General features: G+C 39.4%; 1 protein-coding gene across 1 annotated transcript in view; it reads left to right on the forward strand.

Moving 5' to 3' along the window:
* Positions 1-19,629, forward strand: part of ASCC3 (activating signal cointegrator 1 complex subunit 3) — a 1,010,279-nt gene extending 990,650 nt beyond the window's left edge. The window contains exons 39-42 of the mRNA XM_077487192.1: positions 77-227; positions 11,716-11,922; positions 13,611-13,786; positions 15,681-19,629. Of these exons, the coding sequence (XP_077343318.1) occupies positions 77-227; positions 11,716-11,922; positions 13,611-13,786; positions 15,681-15,828 (682 nt within the window). The 3' untranslated portion in view covers positions 15,829-19,629. The remainder of the gene's footprint in view (positions 1-76; positions 228-11,715; positions 11,923-13,610; positions 13,787-15,680) is intronic.
* The last annotated feature ends 4,231 nt before the right edge of the window (positions 19,630-23,860 follow it).

Genomic DNA, 23,860 nt, shown 5'->3' on the forward strand with positions numbered 1-23,860 from the left:
ACATAGGGTATCATTTTGTATCATAATATCTAACTGCACATAAAAGTTTTATAATGCTTTTCTTTTGTTCTATAAGAAAATGGAACTCCAGAAAAAGAACTGGCTGCTCTGAAAGTATAATGGGACCCATTGAGTGTCTTCCAGAGTTGATTGCAGCATGTGAAGGCAAAGAACATATTTTCACTTCAATTGTAGAGCAGGACCTTCAAGTTGCACCCATTTCACAGGTAATTTTTCTGTTTCTTTTCCAGTGGCTCTAAAATTCGGGAATAGCTTATAGTTCCCAGACAGTGTAACAATTGACCACTTGTGTTCAGAGGATAAAGACATGTTCTTTTTCTAAATTGAGGTATCTGATTTAGCTCAGGAGACAAATACCTCACCAGTAAAGTTATGCTGCTTCACTGCTACTCCTAGTATTTGCTTGTATATGGAGTAGGGTAAACTTTGAACAGTACCACAAAGTTGTGTATAAAACTGTGAATGTATTACTGTTTACTGATTTTGTAATATACGTCAGACTACTCATAGATTATCACCAGCTGGTTCCACACATTAACAGCTCTCAGAGTTTAATGACAACTTATTTGCCCCAGGTAATGGAAGTTAACTGAATTGAATGGAAAATATGGACATCAGTTCCTTATTCCCTTTGATTACAACTGTAATATAAATTAAAGACACCTGCTGGAGTGCCCTTCTCTCCAGTTAGACTAAGGAACTGAAGTGGATCATGTGCAGGGACGTTCTTTGTACCTTTTCTGTTTTCTGTACACGTCGCATTAATATTGTTTATTTTTTTTTTAACATTTCATAATTAATGCTTTCAGGTGCAAGAGACACTTTTGTTCAACCCTGCATGGCCCAAAAAACATTTATTAGTGATGTGATTCTTTTATTGGTCACATTGCTTGTTGTTGTACCAGTCCTTGCTATAAAGTATTAGTATTAGTCCATGTCCCAGGAGTAATGAATTAGGGTTCCCCTGTACAATGTAACAATGTGCATCTCTCCTCTAGCACAAGAAAGCCTGTCATCTGATGCCATGTGATGAGCATGGCTTCAAAGTTTCCAAATGTTTTGAATTACCATTTGAAAGTTATTTAAGATAACTTGGGAGCCTACATTCTGTGTAAGACTGGGCAGAAGCAACACTGGTGTGAATGCATGGGCCCAGAAGAGGAACCTTTTGTTGATGGACTTTGAAAGCTGATTTAGGGCTATAAAGCTGGATTGCTCTACACCTATCAAGCTGAGGGTGGCTGAATTATTTTACCTCGTCTTAGACCTCCTCCAGAATCCAGAAACAAGCAGTAAAGAAGTGCTGTGTAAAAGTCATTATATAGATAAGGGGGCTTGCTGTTGTCAGTGAAAAGTGAAGATTTGTCGCAGCCTAATGCTAGGTACACATAGGGAATTTTTTCATTTTTTTTTTTATTCAACTCAGCAGACTGAACGAATAAACCATACTAACTTTGCAATTTTAATGCGCTGATCTCCACCATTGTGCTATTGTGTTCTGACGGGGGACTGCCCCCCTGCCAGAAAACACTGATCAGCACTCCCAGACATTGGTTGCAAGAGCTAATTAAATGCTGGTTTTCCAGTATGCCTTTTCAATAAAATATTGTGCACTCTCCAGTCATAGTAAATCAATCCCTGTGTCTAAATGTTGCTACTGGGAATAACATGGGGCATCAATTACAAGAAACCTCATCAGCTAGGGCTATTTGCTAAAAGCCAAAATGCCCAATGCAAACTAACTATTACCATTTTACAGTTGCTACTACTGTGTTGTTGTGCTACCCAGAAGCAACTCAACTAAGTAGTAATTGTGCATGTGCTCAAAAACAAAAGTTTCAATTGGTCTACTCTTTTTATATATACTCTTTTTTTTCATATATATTTTTTTACATTTTCTGTAGAAACTGAATTGTACATTCTCTTAGATTTCATATGGAAATGGTATTCATATTTAACTAGGCTTGTTAACCAACAAAGAACCGAGTTTATGGATATCCACTTCATTAGGTGCTTAATATGATATTGCTTACACTCATTAGAATGTTGTTGCTACACATTGAAATGTTTTCTCCACAGACTATTATGTGCTTTCCATTAAGAGCAAGCAGTTTAATCTAGAACCAGTTTATCCCTTGAGTGCATAAGGTTCAAAACTTTGTCAATATATATACCCCCTACATTATGATTACATTGGTTTTATGCATATGTTAAGCTTAAAAATCACTTGCGGTCAATGTTTAATTACATTTTTATGAATTCGCAAGATATTAAAATGTACATAAATTGAGGAAGATTTATCAAGCAAGCTGTCAACACAATCAGACACACGTGAAGACAATTAGGAAGAGATTTTTAACAAGTTTTTGTGCGTTTGCAGTCACTGCCCATGCTGGATGCGGCAGACAATTGAGACAGTTTTGTAAAGACTCACAGCACATTTACTTCTGAATTTGCAAAAATATTTCTTTAAAACACATATACCCCGAACCACTTGAGTCCCTGGGCCTTTCTCCCTAAATCCCCTTGAGATCCAAATGTTATATTTTGATGATACCTCATTTCCACTCATTTGTAGTTTAACCTAACCTATTTTACATTTTTTTTTGGGAACAAATGGGACTTCACTTTTACACATATATCCAAATTTGCTGCCAAAGTGAATGGTGCTGTGCTGTTAATATTAAAGTGTGACACTTAAGCTGGTAAAGGCATAAATACAATCATCAAATATTGAATCTAAACGGTGTACTAAAATCAAATAAAAATAAAACATATAGTAAAGTCCTTGGTGATAGTGCTGGCAGGATAAAAATAGAGGTGGGTACAGTGAGTACAGTGATAAAGTCCCTCTCCCACTCTTATGTAGAGTAAAGGAAATAGAGTGGATGTCTTTTTTGTCTTGTGCAGTGACACCTAAATGTAAGGTGGCTGCTCACCTTATGGCTGTAAGGTAACAGCGTGTGAAGATAATAATGGAGTTCCTGGATTTGGTAATCAGTCTTACTGTAAACTTCTAAGGATGGATACCAGAGAATTCCTCTAGGGGGCATTTTTCTCCTAATAGGTGATTCCCATTGGGATACGTGTATTTGATATACTTCTTGGAAGCAGGTTTTCTAGGTATCCTTCCCAGGCTTACCCGGACGATATATAGAAGAAAAGGGGTTCCAGATAGTGTAGTATTGTAAAAACAAGTGGTGCTTTATTCAGCTGACAGCTATGATACTCACATAAACATACAGTATAAAAACATAAAATCCACGAGTGTCAAACTTGTACGCTGACATCACTTCCCGTGTGCCTGTCTGTCCTGATGCACAACGTCATGCCCATGTGACTTCATCAGAGGATCAAGAAAGAAAAGACCACTTGATTTCCTTTATTCTACATAAGAGTGGGAGGGGGACTTTATCACTGTACTCACTGTACCCACCCTTTTTTTTTTTATCCTGCCAGCACTATCACCAAGGATTTTACTATATGTTTTATTTGTATTTGTTTTCAGTACACCGTTTGGATTCAATATTTGATGGTTGTATTTGTCTTTACCAGCTTAAGTGTCACACTTTAATATTAACAACGCAGCACCATTCACTTTTACACATCCCTTTATTGGTCATGGATAGACCTTTTCAGTGATTGCAGCAGTTAGATCACAGAATATTATTTATTACTTGTGCAGCGCGGGAATACCAATACACTTTATAAACTTGGATACATATATTGTTTGGTATATTTGATTTTATTGAGAATAAACGGTTAAAAAGAAAACTTTTTCCCAAAGCAACATTCATAATTGGTGTACCCCCCATAAATGTATCACAAAATATAATCAAGAAAATGTTTAGTGTAACATTAAGGTAAAGGTAAGTTGGGTTGACTTTTTCACAAGTGTTGCAATTGCAAAACATTTGCCATTGCATTTACTTACTTGAACATTTGATGCTGGTGCAGTAGATGCAAATGTCATCCCGATCATTCAACATCACTGTTGCAACCTGGGGATTACGTTTTGGAACCAATATTTTATGCATTTTTAGGATATTATAGTTTTTTTCTATTTTTTACACATTTGTGTTACAAATTTTTCCTTCATGGTGGTTCTGAATGTGGTCTTTTGTGACCTGAGCAATGGTGGCAGCACTCATATGTCTATTTCCCAAAGACAACCTCTGGATATGACGCTGAGCACATGCACTCAACTTCTTTGGTCGACCATGGTGTGGAACCTGTCCTGTTAAACTGCTGTATGGTCTTCGCCGCAGTGCTGCAGCTCATTTTCAGGGTCTTGGCAATCTTCTTATAGCCTAGGTCATCTTTATGTAGATCAACAATACTTTTTTTTTCAGATCCTCAGAGAGTTCTTTGCCACGAGGTGCCATGTTGAACTTCCAGTGACCAATATGAGAGTGATAACACCAAATTTAACACACCTGCTTCCCATTCACACCTGAGACCTTGTAACACTAACGAGTCACATGACACTGGGGAGGGAAAATGGCTAATTGGGCCCAATTTGTAAAAAAAATTCTTAGGGGTATACTCACTTTTGTTGCCAGTGGTTTAGACATTAATGACTGTGTGTTGAGTTATTTTGAGGGAACAGCACATTTACACTGTTATACCAGCTGCACATTCACTACTTTACATTGTAGCAAAGTGTCATTTCTTCAGTGTTGTCACATAAAAATATATAATAAAATATTTACATAAATGTTAGGGGTGTGCTCACTTTTGTGAGATACTGTATGTGTATGTAGCAAAACTTCAGATTGTTTAGCAATCTTGTCACTTTCTTACCAACAAGCATCATTAAGTGCCTGATGAAATCATTACCATTACTGCATGTTTTTATATTTTGAATTATTTTAAATGAATTTTTATCATTGAGTAGTAGGATTTTTTTTTTCCTGAGAGGCAGCATTCAAGTGGTTGATGAGGTTTGTTTACCATACAATTAAGGATTTGTCATGGTTAGCAATATTGACTGTTTGATTGATCATTCAATTTCGATAGAATCAATTTCACGGGATCCAACTTTGTACCGATATCAGAGAGTGAACAAATAGCATTTCAGTAAAGCTGATTAAATGTGTGCATGTATAACTCAATTAACATAAATAATAAGAATAAAGGCAATTTGTGCAAACTGGAACACCGTTTCACTTAACACATTCCTGTTGCAGTGGAAGTTCGGCACACAACAAGTTTCAAATGTGATGAAAATTGATAAGAACATTGTTATAATTTGTTCAGGGAGAACTCAGAAGTAAACTTACCTAATTTATTTGCATAAATTGTCATTCTGTTATCTTTCAAACCAAATGCAAATTGGCATCGTCTGATACAATGATGGTTATTTGGCTGAAAAGCCCTTCAATTTGCGTAGCAATCTGGTGCAGACTCTACTGTGAGGCGATCCCAGGTAACATCAAAATTCTGAATTATTCCAGAAATTAGCAGGTTTAAAGCATCAATTTAAGTGCTAATTGCAGTAGTAATGAGAAAAAGCAGTACTACTGCGAGATTTGCATCTTTTGCCACATCAGTATGCCTGCAACGGCTGCTAACTGGGAGAGGATTTGGCTGCTAATTAAATAATTGTATGCATGCTGGCGTCCTTGTCTGATTCAGTAGATGAAGATTAATCCTCAGATAAATATGTTTGGCTGGTGTTCATAGTACCTGCAAAAATAGCTAGTGTGAGCGTATATGGCATCTTTGTGCATTTACGCTGTCTGTTTTGATGTATGGGCAGATAGCTGCTACAGTGCAGCAGAGTAGAGCCATATTCATTTTACCGGCTTGTCCTTTATTAACTGGAATACTTCTTATTCCTTACACATCATGTTTATGCCTGTAGATTATACTAATATAGTGTTACTTAATATTAATACCACAACAGAGTAATATAATCTTTGTGTATAAGTGAAACTTAGACCCCTTTCACATCGAGGACAATTTGCAGGCGCTATAGCATTAAAAATAGCACCTGCAATCCGCCCTCAAACTGCTGAACCATTGTCTCCCTAGGGCTTTCACACCAGAGCGGTGCGCTGGCAGGACGTCAGGAAAAGTCCTGCCAGCAGCTTCTTTGGAGAGGTGAAGGAGCGTTGTTTACTGCTCCTCCACCGCTGCTCCCCATTGAAATCAATGGGACATCATGGCTATATCGCCGGAAAAACGCCGCTATTGCGGTGCATTGCGGGCGGTTTTAACCCTTTCTCGGCCAGTAGCGGGGGTTAAAAGCGCCCTGCCAGTGGCCGAAATGCGCCACAAATCCGATAGTAAAACACCGCTAAAAATAGCGGCGTTTTACCACCGACGCTATGGGCAGCGCAGTGTGAAAGGGATCTTAAGTATTGAACATTTACAAATATATTCTATTTTTTTTATCTCCTAGACTGTGTAATTTCCTGATATACACAACAATTTTATCATATTTTTTTTTCATGATAACCAACAAATATGTTGATGTAGGTACACAGTGCAGACAGGTAGGCAAGACCTGCCCGCTTATATTGCTATAGCCTATCACTATAATTTGCTATCCTACTGGTCAGTAGGAATTTTCAACAGGCATTGTAAAAATAATGAGGTTTGTCAATCTCAAACTGTCTGGAAAGAATAGGAAGTCTTATTGCATATGGTGCCCCCCTAATTTCTCTAAAAAGCACAAGTTGATGACAAAATAGATGGAAATCTTATGTCTGTAATAGATTTTTGGCAGTAGTTTCCATAATAACTACCTGTGCCTTATTCAGGTAAGCATTTGCACCAGAGTCGGTAACATTATCAACACATGTGGCAAGTTCAGATAGTTTTTACTACAGCAAGTTTAAGAACCTGTCTCAACTACGGCCACTTATTCTTGATGCATTACCACCAGTTCTCAGATTAGAAAACTGCCTGTAATTAAGACCAGTTCAAAGCTAGCATACAGAGGTGTGCTAGTATTCAGAGTGGGCTATGTCTGTGCTGGGAAGCTGTCATGTATGTGACACCTTCTCTTACGGTACTGTACCCCAGCCCCATTTAGTTGTCAGGCAGGATATTCCCCAGCCAAAAGCTAAATGTAAATAAAGGTGATGTCATGGAAATTGAGACTACTTCCCCATCAAATCCACTTTATCTTTGATTGACAATACACAAGCAGTGAGCGAATTTGAAAGCTGCTATTGGTCTGAATAGCAGCTGTCGATCCGCCCACTGTCATGCTTTGGAAATCAAAAGTAAGCTGCAACGGATGGGAAACTAAACTTTCAGTTCCTTATCAAGCTTCACCCAAACCCAGTACAAAACTTGTTGGCCCTCCACCTGCCAGTGTGATGAACACAGTAGCCAGGGAAGGAGGGTGGGAGTACACTGTGGAAGGAGTATACACTGTGTACACTTTGACCTCAGTGCACACATGGAGAGATTTATCTACCTCTCTCTGACAGGTACATGAATCACTTTGCACCGTCACATTTTCGGGGGTGTGCCCCAACAGAATAAAAAGAAAAACGACAGCAGGTGTAAAATGCCGACACTTTCAGTAGCTTAGACACCCTTTCAGTTTGTTTTCTAATTGTTGTTGTTTTGGTTTAAAGGTAAGGCCCCTTTCACACAAAGCAGATCCATCCAAGTGGAATTCGCCTGCTTAGCGTGGGATCTCTCAGCTTTTTCCCCGTTGAGCAGGCGGGTGACAGCTCCCCTGCGCAGAGTGGACAAGGACACAGCCCAATCTCCTCTATGGGGTGGATAGATGACTAACGTATTGCCATATGTCTGTTTTTAGCAAATTTTATTGAATGCAGTGCCCAGCAGGTGTCAGCGAACACATGTCCACAATTATCCGCCACTCCATAGAGAACAATGGGTGGTCCGATTGGGTCCATCTGAAAAACTGAGAGGCAGACCTGATCGATCTGCTGGTGTGAAAGGGGCCTAAGTCCAAAAGCTAGATATTAAAAACTAATATGGGTGCATCAAATATCAATCCGTGGTATAAAATAATTCTTCCTGATTTCATGTATTTATTCACAGTTGCTTCCTAAAAGTATTATTATACTATGATCTATAAAGCCTACTGATGGACAAGAACAATATCTTAGTGGGCGAGAAAGTATATTTAAAATGCACCTGTGTCCAGACTACGAACATTTAAGTATTTATATTAACAAACAATAAAACCTTGTTAGGAATAACTTAACCTAAATCTAATGTTTGAAAATTGAAAAAAGAACAGTGCAGTGGATTTCTGCTGCATTTCACAGTCCTCTGTGAGTTCAAGCCTGGGCAGTGATTAGAGGTTAAGGAGCGGAGATTCCTCTGTGTGGAGAGGGCAGGTCTGACCAGTATCCCTGCACCTCTGTGCACTTTGTGAAGTTTTACTTTCTGGACATCTGCATTATTACTGGTACATGCACCGCAAAACCGATTCCATGTAAGCAAATTTTAATCTTTTTAATACTATGTGGCTCTTTTCCTCTCCTTGCTTGTGAGAAATGTGGAATTTCCTGTTGAGGAAACTGTGACTTGTCTGGGGGTCTTTTTCTCATCTTGTGTACGAGGAATGCTGAAATAGATACAGGCAGAACTGTGATCCATAGGAACCAGGGAGACGACATAAGCCTACTTTGACCTGTCTGATACATATTAGTTCAGGTGAAATCTAGAAGGTGAGTGCATTTTCACATTAGGAAGCACGTGTGATATGCACTTTAATTTTCAAAGGATCGGAATATCTGCACTATTTCATGTGGGAGTGAACCGCACACATTGTAATTGAAGATTTTGATTATTTGAACACTTTAAGGACACTTATTGCTGACATGTTAATGTGCAATATTGTTTGATGTTATTTGCTTTGGATTCAGATGACATATTAATATATGGTAAATGAGCTGAGTTAAGGTGATTGAGATACATTTTTTACATTTGTTTTATGTTAAGGTCTCATGCACACAGGGCATTGTTATTGCTGCTTTTAGTGGCGTCAAGACTTTTTTTTTTACAGCTCCAAAATGCCTCTCTGTGTTATTCTATGTGTCCATGCACATGTAGGCTTTTAGGAGCTTTTAGTGGCATAGGCATTTAGAAGCTGTAAAAGTAACCCAGAGCCAGCTCATTCTGGAGTAACAGCTTCTAATGTATCCTAAACTCTGCTAAACAGTTTTTTTTTCTTTTTTTGCAGATGCCGCTGGTGTGTCAAAACAACCAGTGATTAGTCAGATGAGTCATCGGCTGTCAGCTGGCTTCCCCAAAAAGCATTGCCAGCAATATAAAAATGGAAAAAAAAAACAAAAACGGTGTGCCCCCCCCCTAAATCCATACCCCACCCTTATCCAAGCATGCAGCCTGGCAGCCCAGAAAAGGAGGGGGACAAGCAAATGCCCCTCCCCCTCTGAACCATACCAGGCCACATGCTCTCAACATGGCCCCCCTGCCCCAAAGCATCTTGTCCCATGTTGATGGGGACAAGGGCCTCTTCCCCACAACCCTGGGCTGTAGTTGTGGGGGTCTTTGGACCAAAAGGCTTATTAGACTCTGGAAGCCCTCTTTAACAAGGGGACCCCCAGATCCCAGCCCCCCATGTGAATGATTATGGGGGTACATTATACCCCCTACTCATTCACCAAAAAAAGTGTCAAAAAGAAATAAAAACAGACCGTTTTTGAAAATTTGTTCCTTAAGATTAAAAAAAACAATGTTCCCTGTTGTAGATCCATCATCAATCATGATGCCTGCTGCCAAAAAATAAGAAAAAAAGAATCTACACTCGCAACGAAGGCTAGCCGCTGACTGCCTTCTCTGCCATGTGACAGTTCTTAAATAGCCCTGCACCGGCGGTGATGTCACGGGGCAGCGCCACCAGGTGAAGTTGCTGGGTAGCCCCGCCCCTAAGCTATTTAAGAACTGTTACATGACGGGCGCAGGCAGCCGGTGGTTAGCCTTCATCGCTAACTGAGCTTTTTTTTTCTTATTATTATTTCACGTCTGGCGGTGACGTTATTGACGATGGATCTACATCGGGGGGACATTGTTTTTTTATTTTTAACAAAGGACTTGTCAATAATTGTGTCTGAATTTTTATTTCTTTTTGACACTTTTTTTGCTGAATGAGTAGCGGTACAATGTATCCCATATTCATTCACATAGGAGGGGGTCCGGGATCTGGGGAACATCTTGTTAAAGAGGACTTTCATTTTCCGATAAGCCCCCTGCCTGCAGACCCTCAACATGGGGACAAGGTGCTTTGGGGTAGAGGGGCAGAGCCCCCCATGTTGAGGGTGTATGGCCTGGTATGGTTTAGGAGGGAGCGCTCGTCCCCACTACCCTTACCTGGCCTGCCAGGCTACATGCTCGAATAAGGGTCTGGTGTGGATTTTGAAGGGGAACCCGTGCAGTTCTTTTTTTCCCCCACATTTTGGCTTGGGGTTTCCCTTAAAATCCATACCAGACCTAAAGAGCCTTGTCTGAATAGGGGTGAACCCCCACGCTGTTTTTTTTAATTTTTTTTCACTTTTTTGTATTTTTTTTACATTCAGTTGTCAGCAGAAAAGACCACTGACAGCTAATGACTCATCTGTCATGAAGAACGCTGTGGCCGGCTTTCCAGCCCTCTCCTTCACAATCAGCTATTTACTGATTGTTAAGGATGCCAGCGGCCCCGCTTCTTAACACTGCGGCTACTAAACATAGCTTACACACTAGGCTAAACGCCCGTAAAAAGACGCTAAAACATACTTGTTTTTTGTCTGGCATTTTTACAACCGTTTTTAACTTTCTGTGCATTTCTTGTGCATTACGGCCACATAATGTATGCATGTGTGCATAATCTGGGTACAGACTATGAGGTGGTATCCCAATATAATCTGGGGCCTTCTACAATACTGTAAACAACCCAGTTGTCACCCAGAATCTGCAAAAAGATTCCAGGCCCAGTAATGCTGATAACCCATATTACCCAACAGTGGTCCCCAAGGTCTTCTATGGTGAGGAGGCCAGCTACTTTAGACATTTTTTTAAGGAGAAATAGAAGCAGTGAGAGACCAGCTTTTGCATATCCTTATCACTATACTGTATCAGCTGCAGATTCTCTTTCAGTCTTAGCTGCTGTGCTGCTGAGATTTAGTGCAGGCATATTTCAGGAAGGTGCTCTTTTCTGTGAGGAAAAGGGACCCGCTACTGTAAGTTTTTGTTTTTTTTGTTTGTTTTTTTACCACGTCTGCCACTCACCGATACTCATTATTGCTTGGGCTTAACTCTTACATGGCTCATTTATCACAAGAAATGCTCAGATTAATTGCTTCATTTGTAAATTTTAGACTACGCATATGATTGTTCATAGATAACAATGTTATTGTCCATTCCTTCTGACCTGCGTTATCGGATGATGATTGTCTAATAATTTTGGGTGCCTTAAAGAACAGTAACATTAGCTTTAAAATAGGGTTACGTAAATGGTATAATTTTCTGCAAAGAATCTAATACCATTTGATGGGATGTATTATGGCATATTTATGTGTGATATGTTTATATCCCTTTTATTTTTGTAAATCTAGGTAAAGAAACATCGATTCCATGTATATTAAATAGAAATGTGCTTGTTTTGATGTTACATCTGTTAGTCACTTTTATTTGCATTCTAAACCTGAGATTTGCATATACAGCCTTTTCCACTTGCTCTTTTAAATCTCATTTCAGGCCTGGAACTTTGTGTCAAATCTTCCAGTGATTGATGTTCAGCTGAGCATTAAAGGATGGTGGGAAGATGCAATCCAAGCACAGAATGAGCTCCCCATTCCTATTATACTTCCAGGGGCTCAGGAGAAAAAATGGAACACGTTACATGCTGATCAGGAATATGTGCTGCTAGTAAATCTGTACAGGATTCGTACAGGATACAAAAAGGTAAAAAGCTGGTAACCTCAAATGTATCAGGAATTATTGTTCAGATTTTTTTTAGTCATGATAAACTGCACTCCGAGTGATTAATATTCTTTTTGATAGGCAGTATGCTGCAATCAATTGCCTAGATTTTTATTTCTAAGGACACCATTTACTTTTTTTTTTTCATTTAAAGGCATTTAGCCATATTTGTATTTACTGAATCAAATGGAAACATGAAAAAAATAATTATATTAATATATTTTTAGGGAAGACCTACATCTATTGGATGCATGTAGAATATATTTTGAACCCACGAAAAACAAAACATGTTTTACAATATCTGTAAATAACAGAAAGTGGCTCGCAAAGTGTGAACTGCGGGTAGAACACCCCTTTCCTGCCACTGTAGAGTATTTTTGTCTGCATGCTGCTGCCACCACCCTTGGATTGCATGTTAATTTAGCCAATTCTGGTCTGCAGCTACTGTCTAATAACCGTGGCTAAATATATTCCCTGAACAGCCCACAGAAAGTCTGCTTCTGCTCCCACCCCCAGAGTGCAATAAATACTGTCAAGGGAAGGGGTGGGGGGTTCACATTGCAGATGTGCACTGGCTTCCTGGCACAGTGAGGAAAAAAAACGCCTGCACAGTACTTGCCTGTTGCCTGGGAATCACTGCCCTAAGGTGGCAGGGTCTAAAGTATGCATCAAATTTAAATAAAAGGTATCTCGTTGAATAATTACAGTGTGTATGTATGTATGTGTGTGTATATATATATATATATATATATGCACATAAATACGACAGGGGATCATGGTTATTGTCTTGGGGGGGGGGGGTCTGACCGAGGTATAAGCAAGTTAATAATCTTCCTTCTTCCTCAGATCCCCAATGATCCTCGAGGAGCGTGAATTCTGACACAGGTCGCCAGTGAAGCGCTGAGATCGCAGCTTCATAAACTGGCCATTTCTGTATCAAACAATGACGGATTCTCAAGTGTGCCGAGATCATCGGCAGAGAACATGTTCTCCCCCGATCAGCTCTGTTTCATAAACAGTTTATGAGCTGAGATCAGTGGCGATCCTCAGGATCACTGCTGTTCACAATTTCATAAACGGACACCTAAGTGATCTTGGTGTTGAGTTATTCACTTTAAGGTCATCACAGAGGACAAGAGGGCACTCTTTACGTCTAGAGAAGAAAAATATTTTATCTCCAAATACGGAAAGGTTTCTTCACAGTAAGAACTGTGAAAATGTGGACTAAATTCCCTCCAGAGTTGGTTCTGGCCAGCTCAGCAGATTGCTTTTAAAAAAAGGCCTGGATTCTTTCCTAAATGTACATAATATAACTGGGTACTAACATTTATAGGTAAAGTTGATCCAGAAAAATCCAATTTCCTCTCAAGAGATCAGAAAGGAATTTTGTCCCCTGCTGTAGAAAATTGGAGCATGCTTTACTTTGGTTTTTCTCCTTCCGCTGGTTCAACTGTGGTTGAAGGCTCGTGTATATGGGATTGTATTTTTTTTTTTTGGTTGAACTAGGTGGACTTGTGTCTTTTTTCAACCTGATTAACTATGTGTAACTATGTATAACATTATTTAAAAAATGTCTGCAGATGTCGTGTGTAATGTTGTGTATATTATATTCATGTCGTTTAGATGTGTTTGTGGATATTTTTGCAGCTAAATCATGTTAATTTTTATAGGGAAAGCAAGACAGTAAAGCAATTGCTCCCAAGTTCCCAAAGGCAAAGGATGAGGGCTGGTTTCTAATCCTTGGAGAAGTGGACAAAAAAGAGCTTATTGCACTAAAAAGAGTAGGATACGTAAGAAACAGAAGCACAATACCCATTGCCTTTTACACTCCAGAAAATGTTGGAAGGTAAATACTGACTATATAAATATGGATTTCTATCTAAAATGTGGAGGTCTGGCTATTCCACTAAGGCCCCATTCACACCTGAGCATAGCCTTTTCAGGTAGAAAATCAAGCGACTCTACAGCGATTTTGCGGCATTTTTACCCCAATGTTGCTAAGTTTTTACCGCATTTTGCCGCATTTTTGTGCAGAGCAAAAGGTCACCAATGTGATAAGTAGAAAGACGCCCAAATCTGCCCAATTCGAGGGACAAAAAAGGGTCCAGAACAGGCATTTGGCTTTAAGCGACTTGGAGTTTTTTCCCTCCAGCGTTTTGCAGCTTCAGGCTTCAAGCTACCAGGTGTAAATGGGGCCTAAGTTGGTCCTTGGATTTTGGGCATGGTATAAGTTGCACAGATGTGATATTTTGAAATGTTTTAAAATGTTAATCACTGTATTTAACTATTTCACAGCCAGAGGTGTTTTATTTATTTTTCATTTTTTTTAAGCATCGGGGAAATTCACATACTTATTTAAAGTGAGGACCCTGGATAACAAAATGTTGTGATTTTTTTTAACCACTTCAGCCCTGGAAGATTTTACCTCCTTCCTGACCAGAGCACTTTTTGCGATTCGGTACAGCATCGCTTTAACTGACAATTGCGCGGTCGTGCAACGTTGCACACAAACAAAATTGACATACTTTTTTTTTCTCATAAATAGAGCTTTCTTTTGGTGGTATTTGATCACCTCTGTAGTTTTTATTTTTTGCTCTATAAACAAAAAAAAAGCATACATTTTGAAAAAAATACATATTTTTTACTTTTTGCTATAATAAATATACCCCAAAAATATATCAAAAAAAAAATATATATATATATATATATATAGATATAGATATATATATATCCTCAGTTTATACCGATATGTATTCTTCTACATATTTTTGGTAAAAAATCGCAATAAACATATATTGATTGATAGGGGATAGTTTTATGGCATTTTTTTTTTTTATTATTAGTAATGGTGGCGATCTATGATTTTAATCCAGACTGCGACATTATGGCGGACACATCCGACACTTTTGACACTATTTTGGGACCATTGTCATTTATACAGCGATCAGTGCTATATAAATGCACTGATTACTGTGTAAATGACACTGGAAGTGAAGGGGTTAACCACTAGGGGGGTAAGTGTGTTTTAGGGAATGATTCTAACTGTGATGGGCTACTAGTCACATGGCAGCGATCACTGCTCCCGATGACAGAGAGCAGTGATCTCTGTCATGACAAGCCAGAACAGGGAAATGCCTTGTTTACATAGGCACTTCCCCGTTCTGAGGCTATCCCGTCTGCTGCCATTGTGCCGATGTATATCAGCGCGCAGTGGTTGGCAAGTGGTTAATGTAAAACAATATTAGCATGATGATTTATCAAATGCACACATACACAAACACAATATATTACCCAATTTTTGGTAAAATATAATGCTATTTACACCACCTGACTTTTCATTTCAGTATACATCAACCTCTGGAAGTTCTTTGAAGCATATAAGTAGTACCTGACTGGTTTTGTTCAGAAAGCTTGGTCTTCAGTTAATTCCCTCTCCAGTATTACTGATTAAGGGGTTCCTTCTTACCCTTTCACCAGATCACAGATCATGCTCCTGTATCATATCATCCCACATTCAGAAATGCACATTCTTCTCTACCCCCCAAGTCATGTCTAGCTGTAGTGAATATGCCAGTTTACAGTTAAGATTATTCACTAAAGTAATTAGAAATCCGGTAATGACCAAGTCCTTATGGAATTCCAAAATGTACACACCCAGGTCTTTTGGGGTTTATGAGATTTTAATAAATAATCTGCCTTCACAGTGTCACTTTCTTTAACAAGACTGTATTATTTCCTAGGTGCATATACACACTGTACCTGATGAGTGACAGCTACCTTGGCATGGACCAGCAGTATGACATATATCTGAACATTATTCCCGCCAGTGTATCAGCTCAAGTAAATTCTGAGGTCTCTGTTTCCATGGAGGGCATTGCACTAAAGTAACATTAGCTTTTTTGTTGCTACATTTTCGGGTGGAAAGAGCTGTTAAGTCATTCTGAACTGAATGTGAACTATCAACGAGCGAAGGCTTCCTTTAAAAGAGTTGGATTTCAACCTTTTCACACACTTTAGAAAGAACGCACTGGAATGGATTGCCACATTCGCCTTATTCAAAGATGCCTTTTTAAAACATGTTTGCTGTGTGTCATTAAACAGTGCAATGTGATAATGAAAACCACATGTTAACCAGGCATAAATTCAAATGGCTCATATCCACTTGTTATGTATTTGCTGTTGATTAAAAAATAATAATGTATAGAGATATGAATAAAGAGAAAATCTGTTTACTGGGCATAACTATATCATACTAGTATATTGTTCCTTGGAAATACAAGGTACCATTCCTGTTTAATGTTTACATTTGAACAATAGTTAACATATAATGGGGGATTCTTTAGATGATTTTCTAGATGGTAAACACAAGAAGTCCAGTGTTGGCATTTTGTTTACACAGCAGACAACAATGTATTTTTCAATAGCTGTAGAGCCTGGCCTTAAGGCATGGTCTGCAAACTATAAATTGCCAATAATGTGCAGGACCCGGAAGCTAGTGGAGACCGCTGTAGTAGGGGTGTCCACTACAATGATTTCTGCCTTCTAGAGGGATCCCACAGGGATGGTAAATGCATAGCTACATTGGTCTAAGCTGGAGCAATGTACCTAGGCAAAAACATCCATACCTGAATTCTTCTGTAAAGGCTTCATTCACACTACTGATTAGTGTCATACACCTCCAAAAATCAACATAAATTTGCAGCTGCAATCTTGGGTATGTGCTCTCAGCTGTGGCCAAGAAACCAGTATAAATCAATAACATGCGCAGCTCATCTGTCCTTAACTACATGAAACCACTCAATGTGCGATTACATAGGGACAGCCATGGCTAGGAAACCTGTACAAATCAATGACAGGCTGATTTGTAATCACACATCTATTGATCACACAGACCTGTTGTTGATCACACACGCGCTGATCCTTAGATTTATATGGCCCTAATCGGCTATGTGAATGAGGCCAAGTGATGACTATATACAACCGGAAATTACTTATTATATCATTTTGAAAATTCTGAAAGCTTATCTAGCATTACAGTTGTCAATCTATAAACGCCACTGCTAGCCTCTCCAGCTATTTATTTTTACCCTCAACATATTTAAGGACAATTTTGGTCCTTTATATGTCAGACAGTTCCAAATAATTTTGTGATGAGTGGTGAGTGGTGCTGCACAAAATATGTAATTTTGCCATTCTGGCAATCTTGTCACCTTTGACTTTGTATTGATTGGTTTTAGCAATAACTGTATTTTATTGCTTATGTCACCATATTAAAAAAAAAAAAAAAATGTTTCTGTAGGAATTAAAGTGGTTTCAAAGCCTAAAGATCCACCCCCCCCCCCCCCCCCCCCGGTATACTTACCTGAGCCCGATCTTGATCCAGCACTGCATGAGAGCAGCGGCTCTCTTGGCTCTCTCCCTCCTCACAGGGCAGATTGATAGCAAGGGGGCGGAGCCGAGCCGCACTGTGTGTGTTTGTCAATAAATGCAGACAGATCGGCTTGGGAGCGTGCCCACACGAGTTCGCTCAAAGAAAGTGGCTTTCAGTAGGGGCATTTGGCAAAGGGGAAGAGCAAGGAGCGCTGGGGGGAACCCCAGAAGAGGAGGATCGGTGGTTCCCTCTGTGAAAAATCATTGCACAGAGCAGGTAAGTATGACAAGTTTATTATTTTATATATATAAACAAATATTTACAATCACTTTAAAAAAAACTAGGTGCCAAGCACAGTAATTTTAGTGCTGTAGAATAGAATGTATTTGCTTTTTTTAATAACATTGATTCTGAAAAGCACTATGCCACCAGATGTAACATTGTTCTCTTATGAGGGGTTCTCAGTACAGAGGTTTTTGCTGGCCAAATTCACACTTCACTAAGCCCATTCTGGTCTTTTCAGGGGTCCTAACCAAAGAGTTATTGGTCAGTGAGTAATTTACATAGCTAAACAATTAGGCTGGATTCACACCTATGCATTTTTAGTGCTTTTTGCATTTTGCAGATTTCCTGTGGAACATGTTCTGTAGTGCAAATCTGCAAAATGCAAAAAGCACTAAAAATGCATAGGTGTGAATCCAGCCTTAAAGTATAACTTAAGGCATTTTTTTCCAGTTTCGGATAGAGTGGAGAAGAATTAGAACACCTATTACGTTTTTTTGCTGTCTGTACCCCCTCTCTATTTTTCCAGTTTACCATTATTATTAAAAGTGAAAGCAAATGAAAATCCTACATTTTTGGATTTTCACAGAAAAAGTGGAAAGTTGTGGTGACCTGGGGGGGGGGGGGGGGGGGGTCAAGTGATTTCCTTTATTTTCAGAGGTTTCCCTACCCAAAACTTTAAAAAAATGCCTATAGTTCTACTTTAATTATTTTGTAGTATTTTTTCAGTAGAGTAGAGTGACAGTTCTTTGTGGCAGATAAAGTTATAGGAAGAATGTTATTGACTCCATTTTAAAAAGTCCATATTACTAGGTTTGATATCTGGATTAATCAAGTTTTTGTAATATTTTACTTTCACTGCTGAATTCGCAAGACCAAGATGTCACTGTATAATATATGGCTTGCATCAGTGATGCCAATTATTCTGTCTGCTTCATTCAATCTTCTCTCTTTAGTCCCTCATGGTTGATGAGAACCTACCATCAATGTGTGAAACCACCCCCTTGCTGAATGTATTTCAGATCCATACAAATAATTATGTAGGGTGACTGCATATTTGCTTATTCCTGCATTCACTATTCTAGCTTGGTATGTAGAGATTCAGCCTATTAAAAACTTTTGTTTTTTGTGTCAATGCCAACTTCAGTTACCTGTACCCTTTTTGAGGCCACTGTCATCTTATCTTTGAACCAAAAAAAGTAATTGTTCTTGCCTTGGTTAGATCACCTTGAACTCCCATAAAACATTTACCTGGAAATCCTAACTGTGCAGTTTGACCCTATACTAAACAAAATAGCCATGGTTGGTTATGTGGATGATGAAATTTCATTTTGGGGCGGACTTAGCTTAATGTCCCAACTCACAGCTTGAAATTTAAGAATCTGAAATGAAAATAAGTTCATATACCTAAATTGCTACAAAAACTTGTGCCAGCTTATTGATTTATGTTGAAATAGCTTTAAAATAAATCTTGAAATGTAGGATATCTTATTTACGGAGCACAAATGTACAGTAGACTGCCCATCTACTCTTCCTCACCAGTTGACTTTAGTGAAACTACTAAAAAGATGATTTATGATTGGTTGCTATGAAATATTGTTCCTTGAATTGTTAAATAAAGACTTGACAAACAGGGCAACATAATTGTCAACATAATTTTACATGCTCATTATTGAATTAAAATGCTTATGTTTATTGTTTTGTGTGCCTCAGTAACAATTACCAAAATGTGCCCAAAACATACAACCTAATACAGTCTTGTAAATGCCACATTTTTAACAGTTAAATGCATTCCTACTGTATGTTGCAAATGTTCTGTACTATATCTGTGTATATTGTACATGAGATGGTTGTTTCATCAGGTAACAGTAAATTGTTCATGTAAACTACAATATCTGCTATGTACAGTGTAGTGACTCTTTACACTGTAATCTGTAAATCAAAAGAAGTACTGCTAAATAGTCAACTTACAGTCCACATTTCCGATGAGGATTATTGTATTTTGAGTTTGAAAACAATAAATTGATTTGGTGCAATCCCTTGTGTTATGTTTTTAATAATAATTTCAACTTTGAACACTGCTGTGAATTAGACCGTCCATTTTTTTTTTCAAGCTTTAGATGTTGAGTTTGAAAGTAAAAAAGAAAGGCATGGAAGTAATTGTTAAATAGTTGGAAAACAGATGCTTTAATTTAAAGGAATAGATCAACATGAGAGATAAAGTGGTATGCAATAAAAAATTTACTTGAAGACAGAAACTATCAGTGAGGGGATAGCAGTTATTACGTAAATGTATATAGTTTGAATTAGGATTATTACTGAAGACAGAAAAAAGTATTTAACAAGTGGCCAAGTCAAACTAAAAATATTCTTCAACTGTTAAAAGAACCAAAGTCCTCAGTCGGAGCAAAGATCCAGTTATGGATTCTTAGCAAAATGTTTCAGAGTAGAATGTTTATGTTAGTCATATAGTCGTTGTTATTTTAGCAGCTAGCTTAGCACAGAAGAGACAAACAGCTGCACACTGATGATGTCACAATAGCTTCATTTATGGCAAAAGCCATGCGGCCCTGCCTGAGGACTACCCACTATAATGCATTTCCCCCGTTAGGGCTTAATTGTAGATTAAAGTGTATGTTATCCAAAAATTAAAATTATATATATATATATATGTGTGTGTGTGTGTGTGTGTGTTTTTTATTCTGCTTTTGTTTAAATGTAGATAATTATTTTTGAGTTCTTCTCTTGTTGTAAAATACCTGGGGATCTTGCCCGTTCTCCTTTGTACTCATTTCATTCTGACCATGCCAGGCATGGCAACAAATCCATGGTAGCATGGTCAGTTTGCATGTCTACTCTTCTTCCTTGGAAATACAAGGCACTATACCAACACACAGCATACCTGTATCTCTGAAGATGGGTTATTTGCCATGCCCCCTGCCCAGCCTTCCTGAGTTGATCGACAGCAGCTGCCAACTGGCTCCTCGCTGTCAATCTGCAGCTTCTCATAGTCAATACACAGTCAGTTCTTCTCCACTATTTGTGATGTCAGCCTGCATATCATACACAGCCCCCCCCCCCCCCCACTATGAGGAAGAAGCAGTGTCAGAAGCCTATGTAATGACAGCCCAAAAAAATCCCATAGAATTTAGATAAATAAAAAAAAATTGTTACAAAATGAATAGTGATTACTATTTGCTGCAACTTAATTGAGCTGTGCAGCATTGTTAATATAATGAATGTGTGCTGAATTGTGGCAAAAATAACAAGTGAATTTAACCATACATATTCACTACCTTCTGGTGATAATCAATACCATATTTGCCATAAATAGGTGAAAACTTAAAAATATATGTGTGTTGAACAATAGCGTTAGGCTGCATTCACACCTGAGCGTTTTCAGCTCTTAAAACGCCCGAAAAAATGCCTCAAAAACACCCAATAAGCAAAATCCCATTCATTCCAATGGCACCTGTTCACATCTGAGCGTTTTGACACCTGAAAAACTCCCTGAGCTCAAAAAAGAACAACAACTTCTTTGGGGCAGATTACAGGCATTTTTCTGCCTTTTACATTGGTGACCTGAACAAAAATGCGGCAAAAACTCTCAGGTGTGAATGCAGCCTTTAGAAACAAGTTTCCACAAATAAAAGTCCTCTATAAACTCCCACAAATAATGAAGAACTTTCACAAGTGAAAAAATTCTGTTTTTGTGTTCAGATGTAACACTACCACCTCTTATGAGTACACTCTTACCTTATCTGGTTGACCTCTAAATTAAAAAGTCTTATGAGCACAGGGCTTTCACTCCACCAATGTTTCCAGATTTTATAAAGCCATATGAGCCTTATAGAGATCTTATGAGCCTTACACTACTGTACATTGTCTTGCGCCAGGGTACGGTTCTCCATCCTGTGTGATTTGTAGTAAAAGTGATCTGTCTTCATGTAAGTTTATTTTTATTCCTTAGTAAACATTTTGTCTTGCGGAGGGCACTATAGTGTCTCCTATTGTATCTCTCTGAGCCGATTGTATAGATTAATCCTTAATGCTTGATATGATATGGAAACATCGGTGGTGTGGGCATGAATTGGGACAACATCACACTGGGCAGGACTTGTCTGGAAATATACTAAGATGCAGATTTTTGTCTTTTAAATTGTGAATTTTAGTTTTTATTGCTTTGGTTAATAAAAAAAACAAAAAAGCAGTTAATTTATTCCTTGAGCAATGAGAAGGAGCAGGAGGGGAAAGGAGCTGACGGCTGAGGGAGACTCCAGAGGTAGCTTGAATCATATGCTGTTTTCATCTCTTATAAACACTGAGGTCCATCCACATAGGTGGGGGCACACCTAAAGAGCACTGTGGCATCTTAAAGCGATATACATTGGGAAATTGACATTTATAACACGAGATGAAGCTTATTGACACATATAATTTGGATTGATAGGACTGCCACTGGAGGACTTTTACATATTTTATTGGACTTATGTGATGTGGGAATTTGGGGTTTTAATTTTTCACATATCTTACATTTGCAGCACAAAGTATATATTTGACTTGGTATTCGTTCACCATATTTGATGCTGTTATGCATGACATCATTTTATGAAGTTTTTGTTCACTTGTTGGAAAGTGTTTTGAGGTATAAAAGGTATATGGCCATATGAAGGGGAAGGATGCTGCACTATTATTATCCTGATCCTAGTCTGGTAAAGCTGCTAGGCCATTGTCATTTTTTCAGAATAAGGCATTCTGTCAAAGCTTATTTCCATTAACAAAGTCAAGTCTTGTCCCACAATGACTTGGTGCATCCGTTTCCTTACCATGCCTTGGCTTATACCATGGCTTGTAAGTTTGCCAATGAATGGACTGAATCTAAGGAAACAATCTCTTTAACCATACTGGTCTGCAATAACATCACTATGCTCCCTGGGTTAAGCAGGGCATTATCAGGTAAGTGGTTCACATATACAGAGCATTCAAACAACCTCGCAACTACATCAGGTCATGCAATGCAAACTTGCTGTGCATAAAAAAATACTCTTCAGACTGCACGAGCGCCACTTTTAGTTGACACTATGAGGAAGATTTTCTAAAACTGGAGAGTGCAAAATCTGGTGCAGCTGTCCACAGAAACCAGAAAAATGCATAAAATATGGAAGAAGCGCCAGGAACGTAGCCTTGTCTGTTGTGAGCAGCCTGACCTGAGCCAGTGGGCACTTTAGATTTTGTTTTGCCCTTTTACTACCTTGTTTAACCACTTGGGATCCGCGCTATTGCAAAATGACGGCAATAGCGCGGACCCACATTTTCGGGACTACGTCTATTGACGTAGTCCCGGTTACGAGCGGCCTGCGCGCCCCCTGAGGGGCGCGCGCGGCGCGCTCTGTGATCGGCGAGTCCGTGAGACTCGCCTGATCACCGATCCGTGTAAGGGGTCGATCCCGACCCCTTATCACGTGATCAGCTGTCAGCCAATGACAGCTGATCATGTGATAAAACGGAGCCGGTAATCGGCTATTATTCCTCCTCGCGCTGACAGCGCGAGGAGAAAAAAAAAAAGCCGATCGCCGGCGGCCGTGTTCGGGACATCAGTCCCGATCACGGCCAGCAATTTAAAAGGACACCTGCCCCCTGCCAGTGCCCACCTGCCACCCGCAGTGCCATCCTGAAATAAAGTAAGTGCCCCCCTGTCAGTGCCACCCAGCAGTGCCCACAGTGCCACCCAGCAGTGCCCACAGTGCCACCCAGCAGTGCCACCCAGCAGTGCCACCCACAGTGCCACCCAAAATCTGCCTCAGGTGCTGCACCCCAGTGCCGCCCATCAGTGCCCAGCAGTGCCGCCCATCAGTGCCCAGCAGTGCCGCCCATCAGTGCCCAGCAGTGCCACCTATCAGAGCCACCTATCAGTGCCACCTATCAGTGCCCATCAGTCCCATCTATCTGTGGTACCTATCAGTGCCCATCCGTGCCACCCATCCGTGCCACTTATCCGTGCCACCCATCCGTGCCATCTTATCTGTGCCCATCTTTGCCCATCAGTGCCGCCTTATCTGTGCCCATCGGTGCCGCCTTATCTGTGCCTATTAGTGCCGCCTTAACTATGCCTATCAGTGCCCACCAGTGCAGCCTATCAGTGCCCACCAATGCAGCCCATCAGTGCCCACCAATGCAGCCCATCAGTGCCCACCAATGCAGCCTATCAGTGCCGCCTAATCAGCGCACTTCAATGAAGGAGAAAAATGACCCGTTTGCAAAATTTTA

This window comes from Lithobates pipiens, unplaced genomic scaffold (assembly GCF_037356315.1).
Source record: "Lithobates pipiens isolate NorthernLeopardFrog02 unplaced genomic scaffold, aLitPip1_a1.2 Scaffold_18, whole genome shotgun sequence".
In the NCBI taxonomy this organism is placed as follows: Eukaryota; Metazoa; Chordata; class Amphibia; order Anura; family Ranidae; genus Lithobates; species Lithobates pipiens.